The 27,580-nt window shown below is 38.2% G+C and overlaps 1 protein-coding gene across 2 annotated transcripts in view; it reads left to right on the forward strand.

Annotated features, from left to right (window-relative positions):
* ME1 (malic enzyme 1) overlaps positions 1-27,580 on the forward strand; it is a 154,031-nt gene that overhangs the window by 102,356 nt on the left and 24,095 nt on the right. For both annotated transcript variants that reach the window (XM_036379346.2, XM_036379347.2), the window contains exons 7-9: positions 15,193-15,302; positions 25,208-25,305; positions 27,101-27,214. In XM_036379346.2, coding sequence (XP_036235239.1) covers positions 15,193-15,302; positions 25,208-25,305; positions 27,101-27,214 — 322 coding nt within the window. The remainder of the gene's footprint in view (positions 1-15,192; positions 15,303-25,207; positions 25,306-27,100; positions 27,215-27,580) is intronic.

The following is a 27,580-nucleotide window of genomic DNA, read 5'->3' on the forward strand; positions in this document are numbered from 1 at the left end:
TGGTTGAAAGAAATAGGTAATATTATTAACATAGAATAAGCATAATTAACCTTTTACACTTTTTAGACTATGTAATCTATTACTATAAATACATTATCAGGCCTCTTTCAGAAAACTCACTGTCATAGGAAGTACACAGCATACTATTACATATCATAAAGCTCTGCTTATGATATGTAATAATAATTGCCGTGCGAAGGAAGCTCAAGCTGAGCTTGTTTATTCTCAAAAAAACATTACAGAAATTAAAAAAAAAAAACCTGATTTTCTTTGTTACGCACTTCATTGCATAGTGTAGACATTGCACAGGAGAAGAATACTTTGCACTTTTTTTCCCACATGCATGTATTTTTTTTCTGCAAAACCTATTAACTACCCTTTCCTTACTCAGAAGTTTCTGGCTGGCATTAAGTGACAGGATGATTCATCTCTGCAAGCAAAGGCCTTTCATTTCTTCTGTGATTTAAAGTTCTGGGTTTTTGGGATGCAGGGTAGTCTTAGGAAGCTGGAGAATCCAACTCTATAGTTTTGTGAATAAGTAACCCAGAAAACAGTAAAGTTGCATTAACTGGCACTCTTAAACTCCTCTCAGTAGGTGCTACACTATTGTCCATATAATACACTCAAGTAGTGAGTACTCAGGTAGACCAAATAATTCTAACTATGGATGTGAACATTTCAGTATTCACTGGACAATAAAGACTGAAAGTCACATTATTGGCTAATGAAAAGGAGTATTAACTAATCTTAAAAGGCAGATATCAATACATCATGAGCAAGAGACTTACTGAAGTAACCAAGGTATATTATTTTGGGTTTTTTGGTATATTTTTCAAGATAACTTGAACATACCTATCAATTCTCTGAAGTCATTGGAGTACATATATGTATTAATGACTTTGGATCATAGAAGTCATAGAATTTACCAGTAATTACAATTTACAGAAAGTTTTTATGTCATACACCAAAAAGAGAATCTGGAATGAGTATAAAACTTCCCTTCCCTCCAGTCCTTCTAAAAAGGTGTGACTTGGGTCTTGTATGTTCAGTGTATCTTCAATGGTGCTTGAATCCAATAAGAATTCCAACAGTTCATCTCCAAAAAAGCAGCTGAACAAGCCCACTAAAATATATACAAAGATTTTTTGTTGAATTAATATTGAAAAATAGAAGGTATAAGTGAGTTACATACAAAAAGCAAATAACATGATTGGTAATAGAATTTAGAAAAACCATGAAAAATATTCTTTTGAACTATTTAGAACATCCTACTTTTGCAGTCCACTGTAGGTAGTATCTGAGCCAGCTAATTTGAAATGCACGTATATTCTGCAAAGTCAATATTCCATAGCCTTATCCAAGGATTCTGCTTTAGATGTAGTGTTATGGTCTAAACAGACTGAAATAAAATCAGAGAAAAAGTGCATCTCAGTGTGCTGCCCTTATAGTGCAAAATAATATCTTAAGCATGAATTTCTTCCTTCACTCTGTGACAGTCATAGGGAGACCATTTGGTACTTGTCTGATCATCCCTGGGGAAAGTGTAAATAATAGTGTGAAAAGGATAGATAATACTTGGCTTAGCAGAGGATTATAAACAGTTCTGAGGAGCATGCAGCCACTTCCTTTTCTTATTTAGTCCCTGATTATAAGAGCTATAATTTTATACAGTTCTCTTTTGAGATCACTGCTATAATCCCCAGGATCTCGAATATTTGAGGAGATGATGAGGAGGAGCCATTTAGAGCTTCTAACCACCTGTTTAAAATGTTAAAATAGAATTAGATCGCTTCTGGGAGCTTAAGTTAGTCTCCAATTAACCTTTTTTCCAGTCATTCTTAATAAATACTTGAATATAAATTTACCAGTGAGATAGTTTGGACTGAAAAGTTTGAACTTACTTCAAAGGCAGTTTTTAAGAAAGCTAAATTCCCAATGATAAAGAGTAACTGTAGCCACTAGCACAGGCAGTAATAATATGCCCAGTGTAGGTGAGCTGGAAGTGTTGCCAGTTTTTCAATATAAAATACAATGTTCATACTTTCCCTTTCTCTCGGGATTCCAGAATGCTTCTGTTTTTCTGCTATGAAAGCAAGAGTGGCTGTTACTTCTTGATGATGACTTCTGGAAAAAACATTACCCTTATAAATATACCATTTTATTGAGCTTGAGCATTCCAGTTCTGTGGCAAAGTTCATAAACATTCCTCCAATTTTTCCCCAGTAAAAATCTAATTAAGAGTGATTTTGAAGTTAATACATGAAGCCTTGACTTCGTTTAAATATTAATAGTGCTGGCAACTTTCGGAGTGTTGAGGAGCCATTCAAGGAGTTTTGGTTAATCTTTGGAGCTTTACTCTTTGTGTGGACCTTTGAACATTGTGACTTAAGTAAATCATATCAGTAAAGTAGAAAAATGTGTTTAGCTTGTATTAATAAAATGTGATTTTCCCTTAAATTCTGGTTAATATTTTCAAAACAGTAATTACTTGAGTACTTAAGAAAGTGTTCTCAGTTTTGTTTTCTTTCTTACCTTTACATAATACCAAATTTCTTAAGGACAAATTTTTGTTTAAAATTTTCTGATTAGTTCTGAACTGATTTTATGTGGTCATTGATCTAAAAAAGTGTGTGAACCACTCCTTTTCTGGTCCAGAATAACTTAAATCAATCATCACATGTGAAATCAGAGAGCAACCAAGCAGTCACAACTTGCTTTTGTAATAATGATGTGACTGGTCAGAAAACCATGTGTGCTAAGAGAGATGCAAAATGTGCTATAACTGAGTGGGAGGAGCTCCAGTTTTAGGCCAACCATCATGAGTCTAGGAGAAGTGTGCTTAAAGGCAACTGTGTAAAGCCTGTGAAGCCCTTCTGAACTTCTATTAAATTTTGTTTTCTTCTGAAAGAAAATGATTTCCTGTAGCTTGCTGATGCCAACTGCAGCAGATTAAATGTGTATTTATTAACTTGGGTTGCAGTTTCACTTGCAGAGCTGATTGGAAAAGCTTTTTAATACAGGATAGTAAACTTGTGGCCCAAAAGTGCCTGGTGCTTTTATCTTTAGAGAGTATCTGGTACTCCTACAATCATGCAAGGTATGGAAGCTACAATCCATGTTTTCACTACTTTGTATCAAATCTGCTTAGGGAAGGGCAGAAAGAAGGAAGAATGCTGTCTGAGGAATGGCAAGGTTACCATTCCCAGGACCTAAAGAGTTCGGCTGAACACATGCTTACATTGATTTTTATAATGTTGTCTGGTTTGGGGTATCTCACATGTGATGTGCACTGGAAATGGCCCTATTTTTACTGATACTTGATTTCTGCTGAGTAGTACTGAGGTGGAAAATTAAATGGCACCAGAAATGCTACTCAAACAGAACCCACCCATCTGCTCCAAGGAAGTAACAGTGCTCTCCATCTTGCTAGGATGTGTAGGACCCTGGGCATAGTTCTCCTCTGTGTTTATGCTTTATTGGAATAGATTCCAAAACATTTATAGTCTTGGATACTCTCCCTTGTGGATTACAGTACTTTCTGGCCTTTGTGATACAAGCTGGATTTCCTTCCAGGTGGTCCAAATGTTGCTGCCAAACTCTCCTTCCTCTGATGCGCTGTGTTCACACTTCCTCTGGAGAAAGTATCTTTATTGGCTTTCCTATACCAAAAATAGTTTTTGTTCTTTTGTGGTTCTACACAGCTTTATTGCTGCCTCTACTTCATCTCTGCTTTAGTTATGCAGCTCTGCTACCTTTTATTTTTTCATGTTTTGCTTAGGAGGATTTGGGGTTTTTTCTCCGTTAATGTGGAATACCTTCCCCCGCTACATCTGCAATGCAACTTTTCTTTGTTTCTTTCAGATAGCCATTTAACACCTACCTTTTGTAAGCCCTTTCAGTCAGCCCACAGAGTGCTGAGCATGTCAATTAAATGTTTGGAGTTCCATGTTATTTAAGCATTTTTTTAGTCATGGTCAGTGTATTGCAAGTTTATAAAGACAGAAAACATTTTTGTGAATGGGTTTGGCCTTCTACATAAAATGAGGCATTTGGTTAGAATAAATTTCATTTGATATTTAAATATTTAACTACAGATATCAGAAATGGTCATTAAAGTGCTATTTATACTGTAAAAAAATATAAAGGTGAGATTGCTCTATCCATACTTGATAATCCCTTATCTGTTCAGACTTTATTTATGTTAACTTTTTTGACTGTGATAGTTGCTCAGCAGTAGCATATGTCAATTAGCTATGGCTTTTTAATTGTTTTTTTTTAATCCAGAGTAGCATCCTTCACTTTTGAATTTACATTTGTGAGGAGAGACTGGGAGCTGGGGCTCTCTATTCCAGTGAAGCAGCAGCTCATAAGAGTGTACAAATATTGGAAGGCAGAATTTAAAGTAGACTGAGCTAAGCTGTTTATAAGTGGTGCCTAATGACAGGACAGGAGAAAATAAGACACAAATGTAAGAGAAATTTCAGCATTGAAAAAACCAATTTACTGTCAGGGTGACTGAGCCTTGGCACAGGTTTCCCAAAGAAGTTAGGAGTCTCTGTCCCTGCAGATAGTCCAAAAGCTGTCTGGACATGGTCTGCCCAGCCCGCTTTTGCTGACCCTGCTTGAGTGGGTGGGTGGTGAGATGATCTCCAGAGGTGCCTGCCAGCCTCAGCCATTCTGTGATTCTGTAATATTCCACTGTAACAGTCACAGTTCCTCAAATCAAACAATATGCTGTCTAAATAATGCTTTGAAAATAGTAAGCTCCCTTTTTCTTAAGGTTCTACATTCTCCATTTCTTCAGTCTAGCTTCGAATATGCTGCTTTTCTCTCAAGTGCAATTTGTGTTGCAGGTACATAAGACATTTTAATGCCTTAAAAACACCATCAAGAACTTGGAAAGGAAGAGGTGTGTTTCATAAATGATCAAACAGTACAAATATTTGGACTGTATTTCATCTATCAGAAATGCTTTAAGTATTCCTGTTGAATACAACCTCCTTTTGACATTTCTGAAAGCTCATTACTTCTTTGCCTTTTAACAGTCAAGATGAAGGCTGTCAGTGATGGAATTGAGATTTCCATCTGTTCATTATACCTTAAGTAGCAGAGGGGAAGAGCAGATGTGCTGCCCCAGGCTTTCTACTAATTTGGCTACCCAGCTGCCTCTTTTATTTTGGGAAAAATACCTATAATCTCATACAAATATAGTCAAATATGTAAGGAACTGCAATCATCTTGGTTCAACCTCCTAAGACTACTTAGCAATCTTTAGATTCTGGCAAAAGATACAAAACCTTTTCCAAAAAAGGCATTGCATTTGCCATAAATCACTCAGGCCTGATTCACTGAGGCATCAAAACAGGCACTTAAGTTAAAGCAAAGGTGTAGTCCTCTTGACCCAAGCTGGAATTCTCATATGTTTAAGTAAATACCTTAATAAGTAAGCTTTGTTAAAGTAGTATCTTTTGATACTATTAGATTCAGTTAAATAAATTCAATCGAAAATTATTAGGAAACTTTCTGGTGGAAGATTATCAGCCAAAGATCTCTTTTATTTTTTTTTTCTATAATCCAAAACCCTACACCACTTTGGAAAGTGGGAAAAGTTGCTGTCTGGGCAGTGAATATACAAAGGTTCATTCTCAAGAAAATTCATCTCGTATAAGCAAAATGCCACACACAATCAATGCAACTCTCATTTGTCCAGCCAAATTGAAACCTTTACCTTTTCCAAGAGCAGCTCTCCTTTTCATACAGAAATCTGAGAATGTGTCCAGAGAACCATGTCTTGCCTGGATTTAGGAATCCAGGCTTCTTGGAATAGATGATTCCACTAATCACAGTAATTATGAATAGTAATATACGTAACACAATATCTTTCATACTGAAAGATCTGTAGAAGAATTCCCTGTGACGGCACTGTGCAATTGTTGACCACCGTTCAAGTGCTGCTATACTTACCTCTTTTTGATGACTTTTGCAAAATTAAGAACAGTAAAAATCTAATTTGTAGGGTGTGCAGATGCATACCAACACCAGGGCAAACCTCAGAACTTAAGATATTTTTCTTGGCAAAGTAAAATTGCTGACAATCTTAATCAGACAGTAATAATCAGTAACTTTTAAAGATTGTAGTCATGAAGTAACCAGGAAACACCAATTTGAAACTAGGTTCAAATTATTTTAAGTTGTGTAGGAGGATTTATCAGACAGTAGAATGCATTTTACATGCTCTTTTTTGATAACAAGAGTTCTTTTTTGGTTTAGCATAAAGCCATTTAATTAAAATTTTAAAAGTAAGCTTGAAGCGTTTTACAAAGACCACTCTATCTTTTGGAGGGCAAGAAGTGATGCACACCTTTAGCTACAGCCAAAGATTCATGAGGAATAAAACTGCTTACTGTTTCCAGCTGAGATGGATTTCTTTCTTGATTCTCTGTTTTTCTGATTTAGTCTGCTCAGACACTTGACCAATCCATCTGTTCAGTACCATTCCTTCCCTCAGCCAAAATGTTACAGTGCCAAGTCTCTAAAGAAGAATTGAAGAGGTTGAAAAAAACCAAAATCTCAGGTCATCTGTTTCAAATCTGCACTCATCTCTTTTAAGTGAATGTAAAACTGAAGGTAATTTGAGATTGTTCTTTGGTCTAAGTGACAGTTAAATCAGCTAAGTGGTAACACTGGAAAAAGCAGTAGAATAGCTAGGAGAGAAGTGGAATTACCTTTTCAGGCTCCTGGAGCTTTACTTTTGGCTTAGGTGGGGTCAGGATCAGGTAAAAAGTGGACCACTACAAATTCATGAGAAACCATCACAGTAATTCAATTTGCTGTTTACTTCAAATTCACATGGAACCATTTTTTTCCCCTAAGGAGGAAAACTACCAAAATTTACAATATAGTTTTCTGCCTCTTCCAATTTAACCTGAGTGTTAGGCAAGCCCTCATTCCTCTGCATTGGTGGAAGTTTGTGTGGTGTATTTTTTCATGGCAGTGATCTGGTCTTCTGGGGCTGATGTTTGGGGATGTCAAAAACTGCGTCTAAGAGTTTGGCTGATGTCTGACTTTGTGAACTTTCAAAAGTATAATTTATTTGTATAATGTGCATTATGCTGTATCTCAGTACTGTGTCATCCATCCACCTTCCTGCTGAGAGGACTGTTTCACAGCAGAGAGGAGGCAACCTGACACAATCCACCATAGGAAATTGATTTGACAGCGCTCAGTGAAAGTTCTTATGGAAGAGAAAATGGTGGATTTATGTTAGCAGTGTTCAAAAAAGTTGATTTTATTAATCAGTCTCATACCTACATATTCAAAGCATCGGCAGGTTTGTGTTTATGTGGTCTGACCAGGCGTGCTCATGTGTGATAATGAAGGCAAAAGCACCCTGGTTATCACATCCTCAATGCTTTCTCTGGGCTTCTGGTGATAAGTGGTGATAGATTTGATTTTATACAGGTCTTCTATGCCTTTAAGATCCAGCAGCTGTGCTGGCATGCTTATTTTGCCTCAGGGTATTTCTTACTTCAGCTTCCATAAATTTTTTGTGTCTGTATGTCCTCATGTTGAATTTCTTCAGATTGTAATGACTTCCTGCTGTGCCTGTAGGATAAAGAGTGCCACAGGTGATGTGCTGTGGTAGGGATTGTTGCTGTTTTCAAGGTGCAGGGTCCTGGTCCCAGAGGTGTCTTTGCTCTGGCCTTACCAGAGCTCAGGCCTGCTCATCTTGATGTAAATGAAACATTTTAAATTTTTCTTCAGTTGGCTTTGTTCTTTGTTATCTTTGTGTGTCGCTGTTGTCAGCTCCGTTTTGCTGCTGCTTCCAGTAGTGCACATATTTCCATTCATACTTCATTCACAACATCCTCCCTAATTCTGTTACAAAAATCTCTACATGTGAACTGGAAATGTCTAAGTTATGATCAAGGCCAGTTCCTGACAACATTGTTGTGTGGCATACTTTAGAAAAAGTATCAAAAAATAAAACCAAATTGTTTTGCAACAAGAATAAATAAAATTTTACAATGTGGTAACTTACTTCTTTTGCAGCCTTTATATATTACAATCCTAAGACATTTGGGAGTTAATTCCATCAGGTATTGAACTAGAAGAAATCTAGTTCAGGTTCACTAGTGAGCATCCATAATGCATCCTTCAACAGCAATTTGAAAATGCACAAAAACTTAGTGGGTCTGTTTAGAACTGTTGTCAACTTATTGTCTCAGTAGAATGGACTTTGAAAGGCTTCAATTTAAAGACCAAGCAGTCCCTGCTACAGTGTGATGCAACCACACAAATGGCTGATGACAGATTAAAAACAGCAACTGTCCTTTTCTTGTAGCAAGTGTTTCTGTTAGCTTATGATTTAATTACCTTTTGTCTTAAGAGAAGCCCTTTATGTACACAGGGCATGACTGTGGGCAGAGAATCTGGTTTTGCTCCTCTGCTTATGAACAACAATGTCTAGGATCACCACTCTCAAGACCTTCCTAAATGAGCGCTGCCCTGTTCCTAAGCCTTTCTATTCCCAGAGCTGTGAAGTCCACCCTGGATGCTGGTGGCTGGGGGGAAAAAAGGGAGAAAATTATGAGTCATCTCCAGCCCATTCTCCTCAGTACTCCTGGGATAGAAAGGCCATGGAAATGAGTACCACATATGTTCAGGACAGGGAAGGAGCAAGCAGAGGAGTGTTAGAAGCACTGGTACAGTGCCAGAGCACTGTGGTTGTGCCAGGGAACACTAATATGGAAACCTTCAGTAGAATTTTATTTCCTTAAGGAAATGTGAATGAAGAAAGGGTCTGCTGCTGGTACTAGGGTGGGTGCTAAATGCTGCCATCTCCCACATCTCCATGCCTACTTTGGATATGGACTGAGCTCATTCAGGAAAGGATTGCTTTGGAAATGGAAAATGGCTATGAAAAACAGTCCTATGAAAGTATGTGCTTTCTGTAGCTAAAATAAAACCAGTGGTTGCCTACAGGGGAATAAAAAAGGAATTTTAAGCAAAGTCCTTCATGTGGAAAGTGGAGATGCTGACAGTTTCTATTAAGTTCTTTAGAAAATCTCTTCCTGTGAAGAATGTCCTGTCTGACTTGCTGGTCCAATTTGGGACAGAGAAAGTTATTTGTAATTTAATGATACCTCTTCTGGGAAGGTATTTGCATTGTAGAACTGGCTGGAGCTCAGTGCACCTTGGACAGATTTTTGTCCTGTGCAGCTGTAGCACATCAGGCTGTTGGAGAGACAGCATGAGTAGTACCATCTGCTGCAGAGGGGTTGGGGTGTTTGCTGGAGGGTATCTCATCTGGGCCACCTTTTCCACAGAATATACACGTAGCATTTATTGTGCAAAACTCTAACCCCCTCGTTCAGTTGCATTGAATTTAAGCAGCGGGTTGCAGTTGTAGCGAAGAGGAGCTGGGATGGATGTATGACCTCACTGCAGCAGTTTCATTGCCTTGTGAAATGAAGCTAAAGATAGCTTGGAGGAGAGGAGGAGGAGAAGGCACCCTGGTCCAAAGAGTTGTTTGGAGGGAGGCATCCAGGCAAACCCTGGCACAAAGAGGAATTTGTAGCAGTGTTCTTTATCCTTTAAATCTGTTTTGAGCAGTGGGATATATGGTAATGAGCAAGCTTACAGCATGTGGAGCGGGGAGGAAGGAGATAATTTCCACATTGTCCTGGTGGACTATAAATGGTTACGGCTGGCAGGGCAGCTGCATGACGCACAAGGCAAGGAACACAGCGCCAGTGTTGCTATCATTTTGGTTTGCTCCTCCTTAGGAATGGGGGGCAGCAACCGATTCTGATGGTTTCTAAGGCTTTTTCAGTTCCAGGCATGTATGAACGAATAAAAAAAAAAAAAAAGTAGTCAAATAGGAGTTTGGAAGCTCTTAAAACCTAAAAAGCAACCACTTGTTCCTTTAGGAAGGTTTCCAAAACAATGGCTGGCAGTAAGAACAAATGATCCAAATATACATCCAGAAAACCTTCCTAGCTGTAGAAGTAAGCGTGGATTTTACTGATCGTATGGTTTGAATTCAAAATTATGCCCAAACTTTTATAGTTCCCACTGTCACCAAAAGCCAGATTCTTGAGGGTTTTCCCTATTGAGGTCTTTAGAGCATTGAGTTGCCAAAAAACTTGTACTGTATATTTGGGATGGTTATAGAGCTGTGGACATTTTTCTCCAGCCTGTTACATAAAGATATACTCCATAGAATTATTTGGAACATTAACATTGTTGTCATAGACAACTGAATACAAATTTACTTATAAATGGGGGATACTTAGCTAAGACTGTCACAAAAAATATGTTGTAAATTGGGAAAAGAATTGGAGACGCTTTTTGGCAACCACATGCTATTCAGTGGGATGGTTCATTTTAATCCATTGTTCAGCATTTGCCTCCCATACTTGATGACTAATATGATGTTGCATGCTTGCCACCTCTCGTCTGCATTTTCTCTTCATAACAAAACAAAGGAGATATGGCTTTGAACTTCTATCCAGTTGGATCCTGATTCGGACTGCCTGTGTGACTTGGAGCAGGAATCTAAAATCCAAGTACACAGAAAGGCGTGGGTGACAAAACAGGATTTACAAGGGGAAACAGTGATCTGGATTATCACTTTCTAGAGACAATTTATATTTGTTTAATCAGCTACTGCAGTGACACATCCTTAACAGCCAGAAGAGAGGAATTCACAGCTACAAAACACTTGGTTGCAGAAGTCCATCAGTCCCTAGGTGGGACTCAAGCCAAGCTATTGCTATCAGAGAAGTGTTTTCCAGAGCACGAAAATATTAAAGAATTCATTAGTGCATTTTTATGGTTGCACACTGAGGAGGAAGAGGAGGAATGTCTACAAGATTTTCTTCTTTTTTTTTTTAAGTTTTGACAGTGTAGAACTAGATCTTGATTTCTTCTGGTTAAGACAGTTGTTGCCCACTGGATAGGTTCTTTCTTCCATTTATTTGTACCACCTTTCAGTATGAATATTCATGTTGGTTACATGTTCCTCTCTCTCCCCAGTTATCCCCTGTGAAACCCTGAGTCAAAAGCAGTGGTAGCAGGAGAACTGTTGGCTCTGGTTTGAGCAAGCCATTGGGCATGATATGTTTTATGTGACTCATATCACAGAGTTAGTTAAGTTGGAAAAGACCTCTGAGATCAAGTCCAACCTATGACCAAAAATAACCATGTCAACCAGACCATGGCACTGAGTGCCACATCCAGTCTCTCCTTAAACACCTCCAGGGATGGTGATTCCACCAACCTCCCTGGGCAGCCAATTCCAATGTCTAATCATCCTTTTTGTGAAGAAATCCTCCTAATGTCTAACCTAAACCTCCCGTGGAGCAGTTTGAGTTTGTCCTCTTATCTTGTCATTATTTGCCTGGGAGAAGAGGCCGACCCCAGCCTGGCTACAACTTTCTTGTGGCTAGTTGTGGAGAGTGATAAGGTCACCCATAACTCTCCTTTTTCCAGGCTAAAGAACCCCAGCTCCCTCAACTGCTCCTCACAAGAGTTGTGTTCCAGTCTCTTCACCAATTTCATTGCCATTCTCTGGACTCGCTCCAGCACCTCAATGCCTTCCTGACTTGAGGGGCTCAGAACTGGACGCAGCACTGGAGGTGCAGCCCCACCAGTGCCAAGCACAGGGAAACAATCACTGCCTGGTCCTGCTGGCCTGGTCCTGCTGGCCACAATATTGCTGATACAGGCCAGAATGTCATCAGCCATCCTGGCCACCTGAGCACATGCTGGCTCACGTTCAGCCACTGTCAACCGGCATCCCCATGGTTTTTTTCTGCGAAGGAGCTTTCCAGCTGCTTTTTCCCCAGTCTGTAGCCCTGTTGTGACCTAAGTGTAGGATGTGGCACTTGGTCTTGTTGAACCTCATATGGCTGTGTTGGCTTGTAGATCCAGCCTATCCAGATCCCTCTGCAGAGACTTTCTGTAGATCAACACTCCCACCCCCATTTGTGCAGCATTGTAACAGAATGAAATGTCTGCTTGCTTCAGGAACTCTGCTGCTGGTGACATATTCAAAATAAAATGTTTTTCATTTATGTTGGAGATCTGAGTGTCTTCAGATTTCAAAGAGGAAGATAAAATTGTTGTAAGGTGTATGATTATGAAGTTTAGCTACTTTAATAAGCAGTACATTCTATTCTTTCACACTATCATATTAAATAGGTAGTCCACTATTTTTGAAATAAAAGTTACCTCTTAGAGAGTTTTCTGTCATGACAATTTCTTCTAATTTTGTCTCCTAATCTTCTTGACGTGCCTGAAGTTGCTGTCTTTTAACATGCTCCCTTTTAGTAGTCAACCACAGTCATTGAATGGTGGTTTTAAATGTGATGCTTTTTTTGTAGCATATCTGTTACTGGTGTCTGGACCTGCCTGATCAGGCACTCTGTATCATCAGAGTAAGCTCAGTGAGCAGTGAAGTCAGTCTGTGCTATATCTAGTATTGATGGAAGATGTTGAGATGGTCAAATTTTAGGATAGCTGCAGCCTTTGTTTTCTCTTTTCGTAATGTTTGAAAGATAGTATGACTTACAGAACTGTAGCAGCCCACAGTTGCTGGAATTTGTGTGGTTTGAAAGGCACAGCAGGGTTTGATGGCTGCCCATGGACAAGCACCAAAGTGCTTGGTTCCCTTCTCTTCTTGCAGTCATTTGTGTTCCCTACCCACCTGTACAGAGATGCAGATCCAAGCCCAAAATGTGCAATGACAGCAGGGTATGAGGTGCAAACAGAGAGGACATGTTCTGCTTCCACGAGGGTTGATCCAAGCAGTTACTCTTTATAGTGCACAAGCCACTGAAACTAAAACTGTTCATCAGAGTGTGAGAAGGGTGGAAGGTTATTGCAGAGTGGTATAGGAGGGAAAATATTGGGTTAGGTTTTGGCTCAACTTTCTGCTTTAAATGATTGTGATAGGAAGATGTGGAGGTCATAGAGGAATTGATGGCTCTTTTGGTATGGTCACCGCCTCCAGAACTGTGAGGCACCTTTGTAGCCAATTCATTGTTGCTAAGGGATTTTCTGGAATGCCTGATATTAACTATTGAGTACTACCTCATCTGTATGTCTCATCTATTAGTGCTTTTGAGGACAAGAATACTCCAAGCAGAGAAATAGTGGATAATTTTCTTGTCTCTTTTTTGAGAATATGGACCTCAAAATTCACAAGTCTTATGAAGTACTGCTGGTTGTGTGCAGCACTGCAGTCTGAGGTTTTTACCTGGATGCCAGGTGATACACGTGCAGTGCAGAAGAATGCTGCTTAGAAATTTTTCTGCTATGATGCCACAATCTCAGAGGCCCAGAGTTAGACTGCCTGCATTTTTTCCATTTTAATTAAACAGCCAAAATATCTGGCTCAGAGAATTCATATGGATAGTGTGTCCAGTATAGGATGATTATTTTCTACAGGGATGCTCTTTTGATATAACTCACAGGGGGTTTTGGTCTTTGTCTACAAGGGTAATGGATAAGAAAACAGAGAAAAATAAAATACAGATGAGAAAATGGAATGTTATGTATGGTAAAATAAAGAAACAGACTATCCTAATGACATCCAAGAAACACATATAACCAAGCTCCAGGATTCCAGAGTGATAATCTCATTAGTTTCATATTATTATGCAACTGTCAACTTCTGGACCTTTATGGAGTCACAGAAATTTATGGCAGAAACTGAAGCAGGTTAAAAATTTAAATTAATTAGAAGTTAGCTCTATTTTTTGATTTGAACTCAGTTGTGATTTACAGTACTGGATTTGCCAAATTTTCTTTTAAATAGTTGCCTGTCATTATGCTGCTGAAGAAGTCCAGGTTTTTCCATCAAACCTGAAGATGTATTTATTTTAGTAAGGATTACTATTCCTGCTAGTGGAATCCCCATAGATTTGGCTAATTGTAATATGGCTGTAAATATGTGTTTTCCATGGAAATGAGGTTAGTCACAGGAATTTTTGGGTTCTTTTAAAGTACTGATAGCTTTGCTTAATGTGGTTGCCAAACACATGTATTTTCAAAAAAACCTCAGTTAATGTATTTACACTGAACTGCTCACTATATATATGTATTGCTTTTCTGGATCAAGCATGAATTGACATCTTGACTGTCTCTCATGCATTTGTGCTGTTAGCAAATAAGGAAAGCCTCCTCTAGCTCAATCAGGATTGAGACTGCTGCAGAGATCTTGCCCTCTTGCAAATGTCTGTGAGCTTAAATCCAGTCTTTATGTAGTTTTTGTAGATATATTTTCATTGCTTTGTGGGTTTTTTTTTTTTACTTTGTTGTAAGAAAGTAATTGAAAATGCCACATGTGACTGGTATGCAAAGAATCCAGAGACAGTACTACTAAAAATGCATATAAGGACTGGGCAATATTTACAAGAACATGTAGTGACAGGATGGGGAGGAACAGCCTCAGACTGAAAGTAGGATTAGGTTAGATACTGGGAAGAAATTCTTTACTCTGAGGGTGGTGAGGCCCTGGAACAGGTTGCCAAGAGAAGCTGTGGATGCCCTGTCCTTGGAAGTGTTCAAGGCAAGGTTGGATAAAGATCTGAGAAACCTGGTCTAGCGAAAGATGTCCCTGCCCATGGCAGGGAATTGGAACAAGATGATTGTTAAGGTCCCTCTCAGTCCAAACCATTCCATGATCTGTAGTGGTAATATTAATTTAACTACTTCTTACTAACTTTCATTTTAGGACTAATCTTACTAGCACAGCAGTGCAATTGATGACTTGTTAGGTATCGACATACAAATCTAGTGCCAGGAGTCTTGAGTTTCCAGATTAAAAAAAAAACCAAAAAAACAACCACAGAATTATAGCATGGTTTGTGTTGGGAGGGACCTTTTTTGTTCTCTAGGTAATTGCTCTGTGGAGACTTCTGTTGAGATGTCTGCAGAGGGTGAATGCCTTTTCCACTGTTCTTCTATTCATAGCTTAGAACTGAGTAAATACTATTAATAGTATGATTATGCCTTCTAAATAATCTGTATGAATGTAAAGATAACAAATACAACAGAAACATGTTGAGAGTTGTATGATTCACATTATACTTGCATTTGAAATCTGACCACAAATGTTACTAGTGTTTTAATGTATAATTTTGAAACTTTCTTAACATAATGCATAATTTCTTGTTTTTCTAGATATGGCATGAACTGCCTCATTCAGTTTGAGGATTTTGCTAATGCCAATGCATTCCGCCTCCTGAATAAGTATCGTAACAAGTATTGCACTTTCAATGATGACATTCAAGGTAACAAACTTTTTCTCTTCTCTTCAGTATTCTTCCCACAAGCCACAAAAATAAATCTTAATTTCCAGAGGGGAAAAAATTATCAACTTTATTGTAATATTTATAGATGTATAGGTCACGTTTTGCCTTGGGTTTCCTCAGCATGAATTTTTGGCGAGCTGCATTTGCTCTTAACCTTTCATCTCTCATTTACACCTCATACTTTATTTAGATGTTTGCTCTTCAGGTTTGGGGTTTTTTTAATAGTTTAATATGTGAATGGCTTTCTCCATATAAATTACTGACTTCTTTGAGCAAATGTCAAAGCTCAAACCTGGTCTGTACTTTCTTGGCTTTTTGTCACTTCAGTGACAACAGCTCCACTGTTCCTCCATGCAACTAGATTGATAAATGTCGAAATGCTTTTCAGTTCTTAAGCTGACAACCCTGTTACGTATTAATGTAATTTTCCTCACAGTCTCACTCAGTTTTAGATGGAAATGATCCCCTTGGCTCTCTTTTTCCCATCTGAATCATTTGTGGAATGAGCTGGAAAAGGGAAGATATCTAGGGTTGGAGATGTCAACAAGGGGGATTCCCCAGTGCTCAATCTAAACAGGCATCTTGTCCCTCCCTCCCAAGAAGACAGACAAGTAGGGCTGAAGTGGTGTATGCTACTACTCAGGTTGCCTTATATCTGGTCAGGAAAAGAGCACTGAAAAATAACTTTCTCTAGGGCAGTGGCTTCCATCCTTGAGAGCAGTCTGAAGTCAGATGAGCTGCTGGAGAGAGGTTTCCAGAGAGGGCCCTGGGTATCCAGCTACCTCTTATCCCTGATGTTTCCTTGGGTATATGAAGGTCTCAGCAGTGACATGTCAAAAATGGAAGTTAACCTGTCTTCATTTCTCATGGCTTTCAGTGATACTTTAAGCCAACTATTAGGAGCTGGAGTTTTCCAGAAGTCCTTATTGAGTCATGCTTGGGACCTAGATCATATTTCAGTGACTGAGTGCATGGCAGTGGATTCAAATAGTCCTTGTCTTTCTGGTGTTAGGGATTTGACTATCCACATGAACCTTGTTCCTGTTATAAGCCTGATTAAGTTCTTCTACTGCATCTGAAACAGACTATGGAGGACAACCTCCCAGATAGGAAAGAAACTAATTACAATATGTCATTTCCTTTTGTAAGAAGCATGGTGCTGCCTACCCTGAAGGGTCTGAGTTTAGCCATGGCTACAGCACTTCATTATAGCAGGCCAAACAGCATCTGGAAGTTTCCCTGGTTGTTTAGAGGCCTGATTCCCACAGGGAATTCCCTTTCCTTGCAGGATGAAGGTCCTTAATCCAAATCAGAAAGAGACTCAAGTAGAATGTGGTTTCAGAGAAGTGGGTGTATTTCAGCAAATGTGTACCAACTATGGGTAAACTTACTTGACGAGGCCTTTTGTGTATTTGCATTTTCAAACCACTTCATTCTCTCTCCTGCACCTTGGAAGGAGGTGTCTTGACATTCAGAAGTGTTGGAAGGTATCCCTTTGGCTTTGGTCTCAGCTGTCGTCGCAGATATCAGCCTTCCTTAGAAGTGCAGCCTTTTAATTTATTCGTTTTCTGCAATCTAATTTGTGCTTATGGGGCCTTTGATATTTTCACAAACAATGCCTGTGACTTTTGGGTGATCTCCATCCTTAATATCTGTGTAGCTTCCAAGGGGTGAAAGTGGATGCCTTTATTTCTGGTCTCTGTCATTTGTCATCATATCCCTAGTTACCTTCAGTAACTTTTTTTTCATAGCATGTCATCTTTTCCTGTAGTGTGGAAGTAGAATAACAGCCCATTGATCTTTCATCACTCTTCCTCTTCCAGCTTTATAAACCCTAAGGATCTTTCACCTAGCAACTATAATGAGAATGGATGGTGCTAACTTCTTTATCAATCCTTTGAGATTTTCAGTTTATAAATAGCGTGACTTTTTCCAGGCTACTTGAAAGAGTGGCTTTCTCTGTATAAGTTGTGTTTTCTACAACAGTAAAGCTGACAAGCTGTGCCAAGCCAGTAAAAGCAAAGAAATGTAACACTGCATCTAATTTGTCATCATCTTCTGAAGATAATGCTTACATGGTATTTTAAACATAGTTTCTCCTAGTACTAACATTTTTCAAGAGAAAGCTACTTTAAGATCAAAGGAAATGTTTAATATCTTTCATAGAAAGACTTGAGGATTTCTTTCTCTATATAAGATATCCAGAGAAAGGATCCCTATGTATCTTAGTGATGCAATGAGGACCTTTCAGTATCTCAAATCTAAAAAATACCCTAATATATGATCCTGATTTTTGACAGTCACTAAAGTGGATAAAGAAAACATGACAAGCTGCATATACCCATCTGCAAGTACCAACTTGGACAAATGCAGTTGCCCTCTCTTAGCTCACAGCTATTTACACAGGGTCAGCCTGCCCCTAACTGATGATTGCAGAACATTCAGAAAAAGTCTGCCAAAACACTGGGCACAGAAAACCACTAAAGTTTGACCATTAAGGATCACCTATAGACATAATTAAGAATTTCTGGAAACAGTCTCAATCCCTGCTACAGTACAGTCACATCCTTTACTCTGGAGAAGGCTTTGTAACTTTTTCTACATTACCTCTCTGTACACAAGCAATTAAGAAAAAGGTGAACAGGATTCTGACCAAATAGTATAAATCTGTATTGGAATAATAAAATTCTTTGTACTTTAACATTTTAGAAAGCATCTTTGGTTTTGGATAGGTGGTGAATTTCTTCCCTCTGAAATGATAATAATTTCTCCATATCTGTATTTTCAAAATATCTTCTTACAAACACAATAGCAATATTTCCTTAGGGAGAAAATATTCACTTTTTCCCTTGGATTCCAATCTGTTTTTTTCTAACCACAAATCAGCTTGGTGCTTTTTTTTCCTCTCTCTCTGAAATACTGAGACAGATTATTGGAAATGAAAATCAGAGAAAGCCTTTGGTTTAAAACAAATACTTTTATCTGGTTTTAGCTATTAGAGAACCTTTTCCAAAACTGAGAGGGGGTGGGATCATAATTTCCCATATGGGAGAAATATGAATTAATTTTGTAATGGCAAACTTCACAACATTTAGAATTAGGTCAGATTGCTAGCTTTGTTCATCTCCAATATATTTAGGAAGGAGGTGTCATAAGGAAAGAGTGGAATTTTTTTAAAGATATGATATGTGGTGGTTTTTTTCTTTCCAACCCCTTCCTGGGAATGGACCCCTGGGACCTGTGTTGCCAAACAAAGCTGTTTCTCGGGGTGAGAGATGTTGTCTGTGTCACTGCCCTTGAAGGAAGCAGGCTTGGGATTCACAGTTTAAAATTTCCTTAAAGAAACGAACCAGTTCCCTTCCCTGCTGCGGGGAGGTTGAACAAGTCTCTCAAGATCTGCTAAAACCAAAGTCCTAGGTACAATGTAGGCAGTGCTGAAATCCTGCTTGTGGGTGGGATTGGCTTGGGCCACACCTTCCTGCCCTTCACAAACCTGGGGTGCCATAGTGCTCCCTTTCCACACCCATTTTTACTTTGGTGGGTCTGTTGAAGGAGTTTTTGCTACTTGGGCACAGTCAGTGGCTTAAGGCATGTTTGCAAGAAACATGCATTTTTTCTGTGGGTCTTTTGGTGCTTATCACGTGGTCACTGGTTGCAGTCGCTGCTGACATGGATACATTTCAAATAGTGGCATAAATTTCTCTGGCCTTGCTGCCTCTATGTAGGTCAATTATTTCAATTACTGGAATTTTTTGGTCTTTGTTCCCCCTTCTGTACTTAAAAATTGTCTCAATTGACAATGACAAACTTCTGTAGTATAACACAATCTACATAAAATAAGTGTTTCTCTGTTCTGTAATACTGGAGTTACAGGTCTTGTAACTTCACTGTACCCACAATTCCATTGCTTTCCCCCACAATGGACACAGGGCCTGTATTTTATGCCAATAAAAATATTTACACAGAGAGATTGCACTGGATTGGAATTAACTTCAGTATCCATCATGACCTTAGATGTCATTAGTTTTGAACAGCTGTGTTGTTTGATTGCATCAACATTTTATGAAAAGAAAGAGACGTAAAGTAAAAAATGTAGACCACATATAACTTAACATAATTATTTCATTTTGTATTTTGATTTTATTTAAAATGTATGTTAAGTGTTCAGCAGACTGCCATTTGAATAGCCAGGAAAATTATACGTGGAAGTTATGTTGTGACTAATTCAATGTTAAATCAGTGCCATTCTCAGAAATCAGAATTTCTGTGTTACAAACATTGTTCTTTTTAAGATTCAGTTCTTTTAACATTAATATAAAAATTTATACATTTGGTGCCTGGAAATTTCACTTCTGGAAATCAAATTGTAGAGCAGACTTTGGATTTGTTGTTACGATTGTGATGGGCTTGGGACTTCCAGTTCTTTCTCTGACCGGGGTTTTGAAAAATGCAGAGTGGAATGACATATAATAGTTCAGATGTTTATATCATATATCTCAAATTCTGAAAAGATATGCAAACTGTAGAAACTTCTTTCATAGACATGTGCTTTACTTTCAGAGACACTGGCTTTCAAGTGAAACATGCTGAGATTTTTAAAATTAAATAATTAAAAAAATAAAATGGTTTTAAAAAAATCCTATTAAGACGTATGCTGTAGGGTTATGTGAAGTGTATTTTTCTTTTGGTATATTGAGGATATCACCTCTTTGTTACTCAGTGATAAATTTAGATTGAAATCAGTCTGTTTTCAAGTAAAAGCTACCCTACTGTAGCTTTTGTGTAATTTTCCATGTGTATACAGAAGCTTATGTAGGTACAAGTATTCCTCTGTTTCTCTTTTTGCTCATTATGGGTTTAAAAAAGAAATCCATTCTCCCATATTCCAGGGCAGCCAGCACCAGGTGGCCCTGCTTGCTTGAGCAGGGAGTTGCACTAAATGCCCTCCCAGCCTCAGCCATCCTGTGCTGCTGGGACTCTGTATCCTTTTCCAAATATGCCAAATGGTTGGTATTTTAGACAGGCTGCATTTCTCCTTGCCTGCAGCCTTTCCCCTCTTTTCACTGCCTGCTGCAGAGCAGGGCAGTGTGCACATGCAGCTTTGAGCCCATTCATGGCAAGAAGAAGGAGCTGCCATCTCTTAAAAGAGGGGCCTTTTCAACTACCCACAGCTGTAGCATTTGCCTCACTAGCAACTGAGATCTCACCTTTTATATAGGATCCTTACTCTTTTTTCCTGTATGTGTAGGAGATGGGAATGGAATTTTTTCCCTGGTACACTGTGAAGTGCTAGTTGGATGGCTGGCAATGTTAACATGCGATTTCTGTTATGCTGTGTATTGAGAAATATGAATTTTACTTTTACCACTTCCTAATCTTTTAGTCCAGAATGAATACCTCAGGTTTTTGGATGTGCTGTAGAAAGTTTTTCCCTCTTATTGTTTGCTAGCTTTTTAAAATGAGATAGGTAAAATTACATAAAGGAACTACTAGCGCTTGATTGCAAGTTTTACTTTTTGAAACTTTAAATAATGGACAAAGGATTCAGTGCAATAAGCCCTTTCTCACTAATTTAAATTAAATTGCATCCAATATAAATTAAGTTCTTATTCCTCACATTTTGGGGCTTTTTTCCCCGTTTCTTTTGTTCAGTTGTATCTGCTGAAATGGTAGTCTGTGCTCCCAAGCATTTACAGTGTGTCAACCTCAAAAGGCTGTGGATTTCTTTTAACATGTTCATGCTCATTTGTGCAGTTTACTGTAACAAGGTTAAAGAATCTTGCACAGAAAATGAAGACTTGGTATAGAATAGTGTACCTTGATATTTCACATCTATAGTGTTTATACAAGACATGACTTACCTTCCTAAAAAACTATAATGAAATATTTGCTGTTGCAGCAGTTGACACTGCTTTAGGAAAATATCCATTGTTAAATTTGCTTTGATTAATCTTCTAGAAATCTGTGGAGAATAGAATGGGTTTTCAAAATCATATCCTTGAACAATGTCTATCTTATCCTGCACACAAGGGATTTAACCTGTGCTCTGGCCAATCTGATTCTCCACTTCCTACAGCAATGACAGTCAGAATTCAAAAAATCACAGAATTCAAATAATTTTGTTTGTGCCTCGTGATATCTGCAAAAAAATGGTTTGCATCTGCCTTGGCAGATGGATGTGAATTGCATTTTGATGAATTTCAAAAACTTGAGCCAGTATTCAGGGTGAAATGTAAGGTCATGGCGTTAGTCAGAGCAGTTCCGGTTAAACAGATCTGCTATTCAGGCTGCCGGTGCCCCCCTTCAGTAGGAAGGAATAAGGGGAGCTGCTGACGAGGAGTGATGACAGCCACTGCCAGCAGAAGTGATAGTGGGTTCAGTAATCTAATAAACTGGCTTATTATTCCTTTCAGAGTCAAAAGGCTGAATAAAATTGGTGTGGAATACTTCTAAACGCCCTTTTTACAGCAATTCTGTGCAAATCATGATTTGAGAGAAAAGTCGTATTTAAGCCTTTATCTATTGCAGTTATAAACTTTGCTCTGAATCATCCTCATGATGGACATACAGGTAACAGTAGCTCACTTCCTGTGCAAATATTCAATGCAAAATATATTGACATTCAGTGCAGGATTTTATTTATGTTTCATATATCTTCTATTTCTCCTTAAAGCAGAAGACCATGTAGTGAAAAATTTTGTAAAAATATCCCAACTGGTAATACTTAATGACAGTCCTTTTTTCTGGCTAACAAGCTTAGCAACAGTACATCAGCCATGAAGATAAGTGGTATCCCAGCATTCCCATTTGTTATAAATCTCTGGTGTTTCATTTTGACTCTGTCACCACAAAGCAGCTTGAAGAGCAGCTTTCATGGCTCTCTGAGAACTCCTCTGATGGGGGGAGGGTGCTGTGGTGACCACAACTTTAAGGAAGACAGGGATCATACAGTGCTCCAGCCCAGCTTTCCTTTTCAGGAGACCAGATTGACGGTCCTAGGAATAAGCTGTGTTATGTAGGCTCCCTCCTCCTCCTCCCCTGCAAGCACAGCTGTGTAAAATAAAATAGGAGAAAGAATTTGGCATCCAATGAGACAATGGGATTTTTTTCTTGCTGGTTATGAGGATTGTTTGGTAGAGTACCAAGGGAAACTGAGAGCACACTGACTTCTCTTTTTTGCCATTTTTGGTCGTTGCCAGCTTGGCACTTGCCTGAGGAAGACTTAATTTCATCTGGGAAAGAAACAAGCTAATTCTGGGAGACTGTGAGGTGGAAGTGTCTCAGCCTGGTGGTTATTGTTCCCAAAGCCATGCTTCAGAGGAACCATTTTAAAGATTTTTATTTAGAAATCAGGGACAGAACAAGTCGTAAAAATGACTAAAGAATTAAAAAATGCCAGATTTGTATGGTCTAATCATTAAGTGGGCTGAGAACAAGGTGTCCTGTATTTCTGATGATTGAAGTGAAAAGTCATAATCAAAAGCATGTAACAAACATAATTCTGAAGGCACATGTTTTTTAACTGTTTAAGTGGATTTACTTCAAAAAATTACTTTCTAACTTTAAAACCTTTTATTTTTGAAAAAGTAACCATTCTTGAAACTTAGATGATCCTACCTACAAACCACAGATTCAAACCCAGCCTTCAACACCCAAATGATGTCGTTGAAGAAAAGTACAGTACAAAGAAGCCAGTACCAGGCTTCTTACTACCTCTGTTCTTTTAGGTCCTGTAGTTTTAGCTACCGATATTTGACCATCAGTGGTCTGTGTGCCTGAAGTATGAATGCCTGTTTTGAGCACCTCATAGTTTAATGTAGGGATTACTGCTATATCTCAGCTTTAAAATTCACCTTGTTTCTGAGAAAATAGACTTGTGAATAGCAAATTTAGAGGAGCTGCTTATTGAGAGCAACTGTCCAATATGCAGATTCCGGGCCAAGTGATTTTGTCAGGCTGGTCATATCCATTTCATACTTTTTATGAAGGAAAAGTCAGTAGCAATATGAATTCTCCCCTCAACTGTGTGGCTTGTAGGCAATTGCAGATAGGGCAGTGATGATCGGGAACAGACTTGTAGGAACCAGCAGATCTCCTTCTTGCAAGTTCTTGCAGGCTTCTCAAAATAATTAATGGCCTCATCTTTGATTTCCCTAAGTCAGTCAGTGACAGCTGCTGCCCAGAAAGGGAAGAATTCACTTCTTATTGCTGGAACTGGACATTGCAGGGCCTGTGTTCATCTCCCTGCGGTCCAGCTCTCTCTGAATCAGATAGGCATTATAAATCTTCAAAGACTGTTGAAACCCGTGTTTTGACTTTCAGTACCTAATTGTTAGCGTCTGGGCAGCTTTTTCAGTCCTAGAGAAATCAGTGCTGTCTGCAAATGATTCTTCAGAATCTGCTCTAAATCCAAAACTTTCCTGGAGGTATTATTTACCCCACTATTATATTCCTGTCCACTATATTCCGGTCCATGGGATCCAAGTTCCTTGCAGGAATAGAGTTTGATTTTTTTTTTGTTGGCTACTTTATGCTTTAGTGATGATAATAATTTGTGAAAAATACAAGCTTGTTGCATGAAGTCACAAACACATGAAAGAAAGTCTTCCCCTTCCAGTACGCTTTGTTGGGGAGAAGGAATCACCTTCAGTCTTTCAGTCAGAAGAGCCAAATGTGAGCTCCGGGTGACCAAATACCACTTCCTTGAGCACGAGAGAGGCTGACAATTTGACTCAACAGAGCTGACAATTCCCCTGCAGGGCAGTGTATCAATTTGGGTGCAGTGGTTCGAGTTAAGAAAACTTAACTTTCTGAAAGACTGGGAGAATTGGTATTGTTCCAGATAAGCAAAGCTGATTGGAACACCATCAGTCTTCAAATGTAATGAATTACTTTCTGCAAAGTAACAGGCTTTCCAGTAGTAGATAAGAGGCTGAAAAGAAATAGAAGAAGAAAAGAAACGTTTAGATTTGAAATTTTCAACCTAGAATACAGTTAAGCACTGGAATAGCTTGCTGAGGAGATATAAGCGTATTTGAAAGAAGACCTTAAGGACAAGTTAGACAAAGATATGTCAGCAATCACAGAGGTTAGATTTACTCTGCCACTGTGAACCAGTTTGAATTAGATGCCTGCTTGAATTCTTTTTTTGCTCTACTTTTTATTAATAGCTGTTTCTCACAATGAGGACCAAAATTTCTCCATTCAAAGACAGACAGGTGTCTTTTTTTCTGGGGTTCTGAGTTGGAGAAAAAAGACCTCCCCAGGCTAAATCATGAAACTAAATGTTAGCCTTTTTCCCTGTGTGGCATTACTCAAAGATAGATTTGAAAAATGTTTTAAAAGATACTAACCTGAAACTCCTGTCACAGTGGGCTGAAGTCTTAAATAAGCTGGCCTTATTCTTTCAGCTGGTTTAGCTTCTCTGTAAATGTTCATTTTGATATTCCACTCTGACAACCTCCCCATGAGAAATGAAGTTTTATTTTAGCTTTGTATTTTACTGTACTTGAAGTATATCTATTTGAAGAATGAAACCAGTAACTTAATTTTCAGTATCTGGATTTCTTCAAAATATTTCTCTCTGGACTCTCACAGCCTTCGTTCTAAAAAAGGTCATAACTAGAATATTTTACAGGACTTTGAATGGCCTAGCTGTTATACCCATCCATAGAATCAATCTATTTTATTTAATGTTACTCTGATGATATTCTCACTTACATTTAATTTTTGTTAGAATGAAGTAGAGCAGACTCTAACTCCAGTTTGTTACTACCCTCAGTATTTGTATCTTTTAGCCAAAAGGTGCTGTGGTATTACTTAAAATGTAAAGTTTCGTAATTCTTTTAAGAATAACCAGATTTTTTTTCCTTTTTTTATTTCAGGAACTGCATCTGTTGCTGTTGCAGGTCTTCTTGCAGCTCTGCGTATCACCAAGAACAAATTGTCAGATCACACAGTGTTGTTCCAGGGAGCTGGAGAGGTAGGTATTTTTATACATTGGGGAAATTGTACTATGATGAGTTTTATTAATATTTACTTGAGTTACATGTGTCCTATAAGCAAGATGTTTAAATGAGTAGAATAATTACTAACACCTGCTGAAAGTTTTTTTTAGTTCAAATGTAAATTCACAGAAAAAGCTCTGATCATCTGGTGAAGCCTCATCTTTTTCATAAGACATTTTTTGGAGATCTGCTCTCTTTTTAGAACTTCAAGTTTTAGCTCTTCCACTGTAAATTATTGAACTGCTCTTGATATAACCAAGCAAAACATTTTTTGAAAGATGAGGAAATACAGCGGAGAAAGTAAATTTAACATGTTTACCCAAGTCAGTATAATTTAGTAAGAAGTGCCCCTTTGATTTTTTTTGCATTGACCATGTTTTTCAGTAGTTTTTCAGTATTCTGCATATTAAGGTCATCCATTTCTGAATATCTTTATGCACACTATTTTTTTATTCTAATTTTTGAGTATTAATTTCTAAGCTGCTGACACACAAGTGCAGGCTGTACTTATCTACAGTATGGCTTGTCATCTCTTGTATGAAGCCTACCACCCCATGCTGGCTTCTTTAATTTCATTAAATATTTGGTGCTATGTCTGCAGTTTTCAAAGTGGCTTGTATGCATATCTGCCATGTCATCACCTTACTGCATCAAGACTATCCATCTTTCTGGAGTTCCTTCCCCTGGTTTTCTTCCATGTTCAACAAGCAGATGAATTAATGATCTGATGTTTATTTTTTTATCAATAGTTTTAGTGTGGCTGTTGCTGCCAAGAGGTAATGGTAGCTATCACACCTGCTGCAGGAGCTGTTTCTTAATAAAACTAATTATTTCTTTGCAAAAAAAGGAAAATCTCACTTGGTTCTCAGTGAAAATCAGTGATAAAGAACAAGAAACAGAACCAACCCCCAAAAATACATGTATGGGTCTGTAATCAGAAATATTGGCCAGTTTGTTGGTTTGTTTTGTTGCCTGGTTTTCAATCTGTACCTGTATGGCATTTAATCTGTTGGATGAAATATTATAAAATCCAGTAAAAATGAAAAACGTTTCAGCAAAAGATTGATACATGAGTTTTTCTTTCCCCTGCTTTGACTGGGAGCACAGCCAAGTCTAGAGTTACAAAACACATGAATAGTAGGTAAAAGGAGACTTACCTTTCTGATGGACATCTTAAAAAAAGATAAGAGCAAAAGCTCTTGTGTTTTACTTTCTGGCATGCAGACTGTTATTTCCTTGAGTTTAAATTACAAAAATTTCAAAGAAGAAAAAATATTTCATGTATGCTGAGATGAATATCATAGACTGATAGGATGGTTTGGATTGGAAGGGACCTTAAAGATCATTGAGTTCGACCCCTGCTGTCATGGGCAGGGAACCTTCCACTAGACCAGGTTGTTGTCCAACCTGGCACACTGCCAGGGCTGGAACTATCATTATGTGGAACAAATGTTAGTTCTAGCATTTTCTAGTTTCCAGCTCAACATTTATTGTGCTCTCCACACTCTAAGAGCCATCTGAAGATTCATCTATGCTATGATTTATCTATATGATTTAATATTTATCTATGCTCTTCTTCTGTGTTATGGTTTCTAATTACCAAATGGTAGCTACAGTTCATTAGGTTTATTTTATGAAAAAATAATGATTCCATATTGTTGTTTATTAAAATTAGAAAACTTATCTAAAATAGTAGGTAAATTAAACATGTGAGCAGGGGATTTCTTTAATTTCTTGTTTTGTACTCTACTTTTCTTATTTTTCCTTCAGGCTGCATTGGGGATAGCAAACCTCATTCTTATGGCTATGGAAAAAGAAGGGCTATCCAAAGATGCAGCTATCAAAAGAATTTGGTTGGTTGACTCGAAGGGATTAGTCGTAAAGGTAATACAATTTTGTCATTACTTTAAATATCACAACACTTACTTGCATTCTGTAGATAAAGACAAGGACATATTCTTTGTGAAAGCAACTGCAAAAATATCTCTCTTGGGATAGTGAGTTGTTTTTCTTTTCTTAAGTTTATTAAATTAATGACGGGCTGGCCGGTGGGATGATTACGCTTGGAGTTCCTGTTCTGTTTCTATTAGGGATGAGCACATAATGAAGAAAATTTTTCAGCAGTTCATTAATAAATGTGTAAGAAAAGAAATGTTCAAGTTCAGGGCTTAATATTTCCCATCTAAATGCGACTATTATTTGTTAGCACAGTCTTGGACAAAGATGTATACGCACATTACTAGGATAGCA

This window comes from Molothrus ater, chromosome 3 (genome assembly GCF_012460135.2).
Source record: "Molothrus ater isolate BHLD 08-10-18 breed brown headed cowbird chromosome 3, BPBGC_Mater_1.1, whole genome shotgun sequence".
Taxonomy (NCBI): domain Eukaryota; kingdom Metazoa; phylum Chordata; class Aves; order Passeriformes; family Icteridae; genus Molothrus; species Molothrus ater.